Source organism: Gavia stellata, chromosome 6 (assembly GCF_030936135.1).
Source record: "Gavia stellata isolate bGavSte3 chromosome 6, bGavSte3.hap2, whole genome shotgun sequence".
Lineage (NCBI taxonomy): Eukaryota > Metazoa > Chordata > Aves > Gaviiformes > Gaviidae > Gavia > Gavia stellata.
In genome coordinates, this window is record NC_082599.1 from 46,836,911 (window position 1) to 46,847,481 (window position 10,571).

At 43.5% G+C, this 10,571-nt stretch overlaps 1 protein-coding gene across 1 annotated transcript; it reads right to left on the reverse strand.

Annotated features, from left to right (window-relative positions):
• Nucleotides 1-1,187: 1,187 nt before the first annotated feature.
• RPL14 (ribosomal protein L14) lies at nt 1,188-4,596 on the reverse strand. Its single transcript, XM_059818929.1, has 6 exons — nt 4,566-4,596; nt 3,927-4,028; nt 3,197-3,291; nt 2,392-2,491; nt 1,942-1,995; nt 1,188-1,366 (listed from the first exon to the last, which is right to left on the reverse strand). Exons 1-6 carry the CDS (start codon nt 4,566-4,568, stop codon nt 1,208-1,210), a joined length of 513 nt encoding a protein of 170 aa, XP_059674912.1. The 5' UTR covers nt 4,569-4,596; the 3' UTR covers nt 1,188-1,207.
• Nucleotides 4,597-10,571: the final 5,975 nt, after the last annotated feature.

Consider the following 10,571-nt stretch of genomic DNA (forward strand, 5'->3'; position numbering starts at 1 on the left):
CAAGATAACACTGCATAGTTTTAAGTGTTTGAGCACGCAGATGCCTAATTCTGGCTGAAATAAGCAACACTAGCCATGTGACTACTTAAAAGCACATACTTACCAGTGTATGTGACAATATATGTTTGAGTATATATCTGACAATATATTTAAAAGTCTTACAACCTTCATTTTTAAAAATATATATTCTCCCACCTCCATTTTATATTTGACTGTAGAACTAATTTGCTTTCCAATTATAAGAGATCTCAGATTTCCACAATTTCTTCATTCAATATGAATAAAACATATCCCCTGCCAACAAACTAGACAGGAGAAAACATAGGAAAAGATGGATGCTGACATTGAGATACATAAACATGATTTTATAGTGGAAAGACTAAATCAAGCACGTCAGTGTTTCAGATAGATTAATTTTTAGGTCACACGCCCTTTTACTTAAGGGTTTTGATTAAAAAAAGCTGGAATTATATGCCACACAGTTTAAGGAACTGTAATTAGGCTCAGGTCTTGACATAAACTCTTAACTTTAAACATTTGAAAAGTGAGCATGCTTAAACACAAGTCACCAATTTCTATCTTGTTAATATGTCACTCATTGTAACCACTTACAGGACAACTGTGTTGTTAGACATCGGAAGTATGGAAGTATTTCAGGCCACTACTTAAAGAGTAGCGGAACTTTTTTAGAAAATATGGAGAATTTAAAGCTTTTGAACAGCAATTTTTCAGTCTTTCAAACACCTGCATACTTGTATTCTAACCAGAACACATACTTTTCAGTTTATGACTTAATTCATACAGAAAAATTAGTGTAATTGATTATTTCTCATCTTTCACACCCAAGACTGTGCAAGTAATTTTGTTCATTGCCAACAATATCAACAGCAGTCAATAGCAGACTGCTTTGAAACGTCTGGATCCGACCTACTTCAAATAACTGGCAAATATTTCAGCTGGTATTGGATATAGATTACTGAGCATAATCTGTATGGACAACTTCACAGAATGTGACAAAAACATTTCTGCATGTTCCAGGGCAACACTAGAACCCAACACTTGGACATTAATAAATGAGACAGACAACAATTCTTGGTCAGAAGCAAAAGTGAACTTATGATTACAATTTAAATCGGATGTTCAATCATTTGTTAATTTTAAAGAATCAGAACATGGACACAAAGTCATACATAACTAGAAGTTAGTTTTATTTCTGCGCCTTCTGTGCCTTCTGCACCTTCTCTGACTTATGAGCCTTCTGTGGCTTCTCTGACTTCTCTGGCTTCTCTGACTTCTCTGGCTTCTTGCCTTTTTTAGAAGACATCTTCTGGAGCTTCTTCATTTCGTGCTTGATGATGCGGTTTCTCTGTAAAAAAGGAAAACATTTACTATTCATCAGAACGAAAACAGCAACAGCTCATAAATATTATGCCTTAATTTCAACTCTAAGCTTTCAGATTCTGTCCTTTTTGATAATCACCCTTTGCTAAACAATTATATTTATATTATATAGTCAAAAGATTTACCATGTATGACATTCAAAATGCCAAATTCCACCTAAAATTGTTCTGATCTACCAAATGGAGAACGTCATTCTGGCTGGTAACTTGGGCTTCCCAGTATTTCATGTGTAATGACTTTAATTACAGAATGAAATACTAACAGCAACCCATCAAGAGTATCTGATTTCATCAGCAGGTAATTCCTTCCTCAGCTATAACTTGGAGGACTGACACACAGATCATGTGGGTTCAAGTTTGATCAACTACTGAAGAGAAAGTGGTGGCCAAAGCAGCATGAAAAATTCAAGGTATTCACATACTTTGTGTCACTCCATGACCCAAGCCAGCTCTAAAAGTAAGGCTACTAACATTTGTATGTGACTCTAAAGTGAAAGCTACAAGCATTAGCCCCATAAAGAAGGGACACTCAAAGACTTACCATTTTCTTTGCTTTCATAACCTTGTAGCGATCGAAGTCAGTCATTTTGGCTTTCTGTTTGAAAAGAATCAATCATGAAGCTCTGATACATACATATGCAAGTAGTACAACCCAGTGTTTTAAAGCATTCCACAAGTAAACTCCGATCACCTCCAAATTAGATTTAAGCTGCACATCTGGAACTAGTTCACTATTTAAGGTCTCTGCTGGGAACTGATGGTGCAGGAAAAAAGGTGGTTATAGAAATGACTGAACAAAACCACCTCTTCTGTTAAAATATAAGAAGTTGAAGCTGACAGGTAGCAACTTTTAAAAATCTATGCCTTGTCTATCTTTAATCTTAGCCTGTAATTGAAAATACACAGTTTATTAGATCGCACCTAATTTTAATAAGCATAAACAGTACAACATGTATTACTTATGTATTACTCATCCAGTGAAAAACTGTACCTTTTCTCGGGCTTCAATCTTCTTTGCCCATCTTGTCGCTGCCCATTTTTCATTTATGTTTTCCTTCTCCCAGGCAAGTCGCACACACTTCTGACGAGCACTGCATTAGGACAGTCACAAAATTATATTTGCAGTCTTTATAAAAAAAGATGCTGGCCCATCAAATTTTCTGCAAGGGAAGATCATCCTTCTATGTTACTTCAGATGCTTAGTTTAAGTCAATGCCACATACATCCCTGTGGCCTAATTAACATTTTTTTGTGTAAATGCTTTGCTAGAAATGAACAGACTAGCCAAGAGGCATACTCATGCACTATTCCTAGCACTGCTTCAGAATCAGAAAGGCAGCATTTTTTGTTTCTAAATTACAGAAACTCATATAGCAACTAAGCTAAAGAGAACAGAATGAGTTCAGCCTCCTGCAATTCCAGTATAGTTCTCTAAGCAGGGAACTGAAGGTGACGTAAGCAGTAGTAAAAGCAAAACTGCACAGTATTTACTGCAAATGCTTCCCCCCACACCATCCACCCCACAACTATCTGCAACTTGCCTAGGCCAGCATGGTATTTCCTTTGCTCCTGAACAGCAGTTATCAGCCAATATTGATAATGAAAACTTAAATGTATTATCAACTATGACAACACAGTCTGCCAAATTTTTACTGTGCACACATGTTAATCCATTGACTTAATGCTATATGAACTTTCTACATTTAGCAAGCATCAAATCACATAAAAAATGCTGCCAATTGATGACTGAATTTTTTTTTTTTTATACACAGGTCAAAAAAATGCCAACAACTCACCTGTGTGGGAACTTGAGAACAAAGTCAGTCAGCTGCATGCACTTGAAGGGCATAGCCTGCCTTCTGACACCACTGCAGGGGCCATCAACTAATGCCTGAAAAAGGGAAACAGTTGTGGGGGTTTTGTAGCAATCTCCCATCATACTTGATTTAGACAGCAGCTTTCTAACAACATATGAGCAGCATCTTGACAACAACGGTCCAAAATTGAAATACATGTTATGCAGACAAAACGTGAGACTGATGTCTTGCATATACAACTTAAGCTTTACAGAAAGAATTTTAAAGGCCCATCTTTGCCTTTGGAAAGAAAACCAAGCTGAACTTTAAAAAAAGCACACAGAAATAAGACAATATACTTCATCTTTCTTTTTTTTCCAGCTTTTCGGGAACATTAACTGAAAAGAGTCCCCTAGCCCAAACATTTGCTTTAAACATACATTAACGCCATTCCATTCACAAGTTTTAGACTCCAACTGACATCACTTGTCCACTTCTACTCCTAGGAAACATAGCACAGAGGGGAATATATCACTCGCTAGTGAAAAAAGCTCACTATTGAAAACTTCAAATACAACAACAGTTATTAAGCCCCACCTTTCTGTCAATTGCTTAGTTCTTTAAAAAAATCTATTCACAGGAAATTTCCTTTAAAATCGATACAGTCTTAGTGTACAAGCTTCTGTTAAGGCAGAAAGTAGAAAACACAGGTACAGCACTCACAGCTTACCCTGTTTTGGTCAATAACATCCACAATGGCCACCAGTTTGCCAGCATGTGGCCCGAAAGAAATGAAGGCAACTCTGCCAATCTCGACGAAGCGTTTGAACACCTGGGAGCAGCAAGAATTGACAGGAATTAGGCAAAAATACACCTAAAGGCCACTGTTAGATTCCAGACTCTCACAGCCTTTGCAGCAGGTTCGAACTGCACACAATCCCTTCGCTTGAGCAAAGGGCCCACGGTAAAGCCCACAACTATTTCTTCCGGGCCCTGGCCCCGCGTGGAGGCCGCAAGCAGGCGGAGGAAGAGGCGCCGGGGAGAAGCGCTGAGCTCCGCAAGCCGCAAAGAGCCGGGGGCGGCCGCGCCGGCTCCGGCGGTCCCAGGCGCTCTCCTCCGAACGCGGCCATGCCCGACCCCCAACCGCGCCCGCCCAACGGCCACACGTGGGGCCCGGTCCCAGCCCAGCACGGGTGAGGCGGCCGCGGCCTTCCCCCCGCCGCCCGGCTCCCCCCCGCCGCCCAGCGCCGCCACAGCCCGGCCAGGCCAGGCACAGGGAGACACACGCGGGACGGCACAGGCTGGGAGGCAGGACGCGGGGAGGCCCCCGGGGCGCCAGGCCGCGGAGGCCCCGACCGCTCGCACGTACCATGATGGCCGCCCGCGAGCAGAAAGGGAGGGGCGGCCCCGGCGGCGGCCAGAAACCGCCTCTGAGCCGCGACTGCGCATGGGCGGAGGCGGGGCCCGCGTGCAGCCTGGCGGAGTGCGCGTGAGCAGGGCGCCTTCCCCGTGCGGCGGCGACTCGGGCACGGGCAGCGTGCCAGTACACATGCGCTCCAAGGGAGAGGCGTGGACGCGGCAGGCGTGCTTCTCTATGCGCATGCGTCGTGGGGACGTGGAGCGCGGCCCACCCGGAGGGAGGTGTGGTCGCCGCCGTCTCCGCCGTGCGCATGCGTGATGCCGGACGAGCGGGCGGGCGGGTGGCCCCGCTGTGTCTGCGGGATTTGGGTGTGAGTGAGGGGGACCGGCTGCTGCCCAAGGCCGGTCCCGCTCTCGAACCAGCGAGCTGCGGCTCCTCCCGAGCTCGGGGGGTTAAGGACAACCTCGGTGCTCCGACCTGGCGGCCGGCAGCATGCTGCGGGCCGCGGGCAAGGGAGCGGGTTTGGTCCCAGCGCCCGTGAGAGGGTGGCCGGAGGCCGTGTCTGTGCGGTGGCGAAGCTGATGAGCTGCTTGTGCTTGAGCTCGGGAGAAAGCTGGCCGAGCACAACCAACGTGCTCTTGAGACAATTCGTTAGAATTACCCTTCTCTTCGAAATGCAGAACATTTTAATGAGGGGATGAGTAAAAAATACACCAAGATTGCGTGTGGGTTTTCATATCGCAGTGCAGAACTGGCCCCTTAACATGAAAGAGCAGCTTGGCAGTGCGCAGGGCAGTACTGCTGGTACAACAGAACGAACACAGAATGGGCTTGGGAAGGAGACAGGAGTAGTACACGTTCAGAGCAAACTTCTAGAGAGGGTAACACGAGCGTTATAATTCAGCCTAGTAGGTGATGCCACGTAACGGTGAGAAGTTCATGGTTTGAAAGCAAACAAAAGGAACATTTAATTGACTGTGCTTTATATGCACCGCAGTACAGAGGGACCGGGAGCGCTCCACATGCGGAAGTCAAGCGCTTGGCCTGTGCCGTTAATGGCGAGTCACTTCCTACTGCGTGTGGCAGCCGGCACCGCGCTAGAGCTGGCATCACAGATGCACACGCACGCTGCCAGGAGAACGTGTTCGTTCTGTTCTTGGACCGTGTCACCTCCGAACCCCAGAGATGAGCGCAGGACAGCTCTTATTTTATTGCTTGGTACCCATTGCCACAGGAATGGCATTTCCTAGAGAGCAAAGACGCCATGTGAGCTCTCTGCAGTGCACACAGGACAGACCTTCCCAACCTCGAGCTGAGCTGCAGAGACGGCCTGCCGGGTGGAGAGATGTTCTGTGGGATGATGGGCCAAAGAGCATCCTCGCGGCGCAGCAGGAACCCAGCCGGCATTTTACCCGGAGCTTGCTGCAGCCTTTGCTGCTCTTGCCTCTCTGCCAAGCAGCGCTGCTGCCAAGGGCAAGCAGACAGGTAGGGGCCCTGCAGACCATCAGGGCACAGCAGAAGAGCTCCATGGGCGAGTGTCAGCTCACTGGGCTGGTTTTGATGTACAGGCATCAAGATACTGATGTGTGCGGATCGCGTTTTGCAGGATTTTCACTCACATAAATGTCAGCCAAAACATTTGCTGTGAGGAGAGGAGCTTTGAGAGTAGCAAAGTGTAAGCAAAAGGTGCTGCAGAGCACTGCTGGAACACAGGTCTGACCTTCATTCTTCTGGCCCTTCTGTCAACAATGGAATGAAACATCCCAATTTAGCTGTCTAACGCACAGTGTTTATTGTTTGTACAGTTTTGTTATAATAAAAGACAGCCAAGTAAAAAATGCACTTAAGCAATTTTAAATGTGCAGATATTTTATGCAAGTGCCCAGGGAATGGATCATTAAAATGTTAATGGTGTTTTTGAAAGTCCCAACCAGAATACCATTACAGCAGTATTATTTTACTGTGCTTTACAACAGTGATATATTAATAAATGTATTAAACCAGTTATTTTTAAACAACATGTTCTAGGTCAAGTCAGTAGAAGGTGATGGCTTTTGGATTCTTCCGTTTTGCAGTGATTTGGAAAAATAGTATTTTTCATTTTCTTCATTTGATCTAACATTACTCTCCAGTACTAAACAGGAAGGAAGGGACATTACCCAAAATCTTGGTCTTTTTAATGACCTTTGCATATTTTATGGCAGAGATAGATACTCAAATGTCATTAGTGACTGCATTGATGACTTACTGAGTATGTGAGGGTTGCATCTGTTCTACATAACTGTAACTTGCATGCATGCATTTCTGCATCTGTTAAGATGATAAACGACGGGAAGAGGCATCATAAAAACCACCAAACTTGGGCTGTGCCTTAACATCAAACACTGAAAACAATTCAGGACTTCAAGCTTAAAAACGTTTTCTCCCATGAATATACTTTTAAAAACATACACTAGGCCCACACAAATATTGCTGAGCAAGTAACTAGATACTGCCTTCCTCTTATTACACAGAAAAACACTCATAAATTAAGTATAGGGGAGCACTTTGTGTGATGCACAGTCTTCATTGCCATCCAAGTGAACCTACATTGTTCCTGAAATAATAATTGAATTTAAAAATTGAGTAAAAATCCCCAAATTGGGGTATGATTGACCATCCTACTCGGTGTTGTTTACTTTTCTGTCCTTTTAACTGATCTTATCGATGCTGAATTATGCCATGCAGTACAAGGTACTGCTTTCTTCTGCCAAGTTTGTGTATTGCTTTATGAGAGGTTTGTCACTTTCCCCCCCGAAACATTCTCCATAGATGAGGTTTTTCATATTACATAATCCTGTCTCTGTTCCCAATGCCCAACAGTTCTTTTTCTAACCAATCTGTATCTCGATCAACTGTCTTCGATAACTGGGAATCGCTGCTTCTCTTTGGCACATAAGGTTTCAGATTGACATTATGGCAGTGAACCTGAAAGAAGCCCTAGAAAGTGTTGGTGTCCCTGAGTGAAATGTGAACAGTGTTTAAAGGTAGAAGGTGTTTATGTGTGTTGTGTAAATATAAAAAAAATCAGAAGAGTGGCTTGGTTTTAACCACCAGGGTTTCCTTGCTGAGAATATGGATTCTGGAGATAAAGAGCACTGTCCACTCCAGTGCCTTGCAGGATCAGTTTTACAGCAAGCAAATTTCCATCCCCCAGAAAAGCACTTCAGAGATTTCCTATCCCTCCCATAAGAGTAACTTGTCTACCAGGATGAAAATATTGGTATTGGGAAAAAAATAATAAAAAATTAAAAGTACACTTGGCTTAGCTTTTCACAACTTAATTTTATTAATCTTCATAAGCAGGCAGTAAAGAGTATAAAAAAATAACCTATAGTTTGTACACATTGTCAAATGCTGTTCACTACACTGTCTCTCCCAGAGACCTGTTCAGTTCTAGACGACAGGACACCGTTACACCCGTTGATCTGGTTCTGACTCACAGTTGGGGGAGGATTTAGCTATGGTTACTGAAGCCATTACCATCCCCATTGCCTCCCCTCCCCTCCAAAAGCAACCACTACAGCAAAGGGTAGCTGAGCTGGCTGCGTGTCTGAGCCGTAATTTTTTACTGTGACACTGAACTGCAGCCATAGTGCTGGCTTGGAAGAAGCTGTAAGCTATGGCGGTGCAGCTGCCTGGCTGGAAGTTCAATAGTTCCAGCTTTCCCAGCTGAAGCTGACAGGAGAGGTGAGACTGAGCATGTGGGTATCCTGGTGATACAGGAGGGAGATTATTTACACAGGGAAAAGAAGGAACTACTGAAAAAGCAAAACAAGGGGATTTATGGAGGGAAGGCATTCTTCGAACAGATACTGGCTCTATCCCAATTACAGCTGGAAGTCCAAATGATTTTTGAACAAATTTACTTGTTCTTTGGCTGCCAATTCTAAGGAGACTAACTTCCAAGCATGTTCCATTTGTGCGAAACCACATCGGAATGGCCCTGCCATTCACAAGCAAAGCAAAGCAAAGGTTTTGTAAGGCAAGCAAGTATCCCAGAATATAATTTTCAGCAGAAATTTAGCAGCTGAAGAAAACATTTTAATCATGTCATCCAACTGTATTTTTTTACCCTTAACTGCAGTTCCAGATCAATCACACAAAAAAAGGTAAAGCTTTTATCTCATCCCAACCTCTATAATGTCCATGCATTTTGAAGTTAATTTTATGTTTTATCAGGTGTAACTTGGGTGCCACAGAACACTTCATCATCTTGTAATACCTTCTGCCTTATTTTAAGTAGTGCTACTCCAGTAAGACTGACATGGCATAGTAGTATACCAAGAGAAAGGACAAAGCCCTCACTGCTGATCCTCTTGAAAAGTCACTAACTTTTTTTTTTCTTTTTTCCATTTAAAAATATATTTAGTTCCTTTCAAATCATTTATCAGCCTGTGAAAAACAAAAGAAAACAAAAGCCCAACCCCATAACCAAACCTGAAAGTAAGAAGGTGATATAGAAACAAAAGACAGAAATTGAAAATATTATTTATGGGTAAAAATACTGGCCACTGTTCTCTTATCTCACAGCCTAATCAATATGGGGAATAGATGACGTTGGGATAGAAAACACACTACGTGCCATTAGAATTCATAATCCAGTGTTAACTTGACTTTTGACTATATGCATCAACTAGTAGATCTCTCACATGCAACACACCTGTGTGGAAGCCACCACTCAGGTGGCCTCACAGGCTTTAGGTCATTAGCAATAGATGTTGAATATGGTAATCTCCCTTCTAGTTTTTACTTTCTCACACTGAAAAGGTCCATGCATGAAATGAATGACCATTCCTTCAGAGAGGAAAGATGCAAGCAAGGGAAACTACACACAGAAGGAAGCAATCCTGAGAAGATGGAGAGGGAGGAATGTATTAAAGTGATTGGCAGCAGCTATTTGTAGGACATTTGGGGAAATACGGAGTTCCATGTAGGTACTGAATCTGGGCGAAAGGAGATGGTAGAAGGGGAGGAAGGAAGTGAAGCAGAGATGCTCTTTTCTCCTCTTGCAGGTCCTGAGGAGTACAACAATCCCTTCTTTCTGCTAGCTCTAAGGCCCTTTAGATGTATTCCCCTTGCAGCTCCACAGATCATGTTCGGCAATATTAAAAGGAATTAACAGAAACAGTGTACAAAGGGAAGAGAGAGCAGATGATGTGGCAGGAGGCTTTTTCAAGGGTTATTTCAGAAGCCAGCTGAAGAAGACCAAAGCTGTACAAAAGACAGGCAGGTAAACGGGGCACTGACCATGAAGAACTCTTCAAGCAGTGGGTAAAACTGTAGTCTTATGATTTAAGGGAGAGGTTTGGTGAAGAATGCCTGGGCTTTCAAGGAAGTCAGCTCTTCAGAGCATGAAGGCAGCAGCTCTTCCAAGAAAGCTCTGGAGTGAATGTGTTTGACAGAAACATCTGCTAGGTAGACCCCAGTGCTGCTGAAGGAACACTGAGGACAGGACAGTGGAAAGGCTGATCAAGGCACTACAGCCATGATTGCAGCTCCAGCAATGTGCTCCTGAAGCAACTACAGAAAGGGTATTCTGCTGGCTTGCAGACTAGCTCCTATTCCTCTTGGCCTTGAATGAAGGGCTTAACATGTTAATGCTTCAGGAGGTCCCAGGTCTGAGACTCTATCCAGACAGTTAAAGTAATATGTACATGACAACTCAGTATTGACTACAACTGTCCGAGATCAACAGTATGTGGGGAATACAGGTCAGTGTTTCAGTACGAGAACCTACAAAAAGTATTTCTGTGAAAGTTAGAGAAAAGGACACTGAAAACTCTAGTGGCTTCTGGAGGTAACTATGAGACATTTAAATTTAGGTTCAGTTACTAAAGTGTGAAAGCATTTTCTTCCACCTTCAAAGCGAATCTTATGTATCATAGCACAGGCATTCTGAGATCTCCATGGTACCGAAAGATATAGCTCAGTTTTAAGACAAGCTTGAAAGCCCTGAGAGATGTTGGCAGTTTA

Coding starts and splice junctions, on each gene's coding strand:
- RPL14 (XM_059818929.1), bottom strand. Junction 3,292..3,926: donor ATGTTATTGACCAAAACAGG/GTAAGCTGTGAG, acceptor TCCCTTTTTCAG/GCATTAGTTGATGGCCCCTG. Junction 1,996..2,391: donor AGATTGAAGCCCGAGAAAAG/GTACAGTTTTTC, acceptor CTTTTCAAACAG/AAAGCCAAAATGACTGACTT.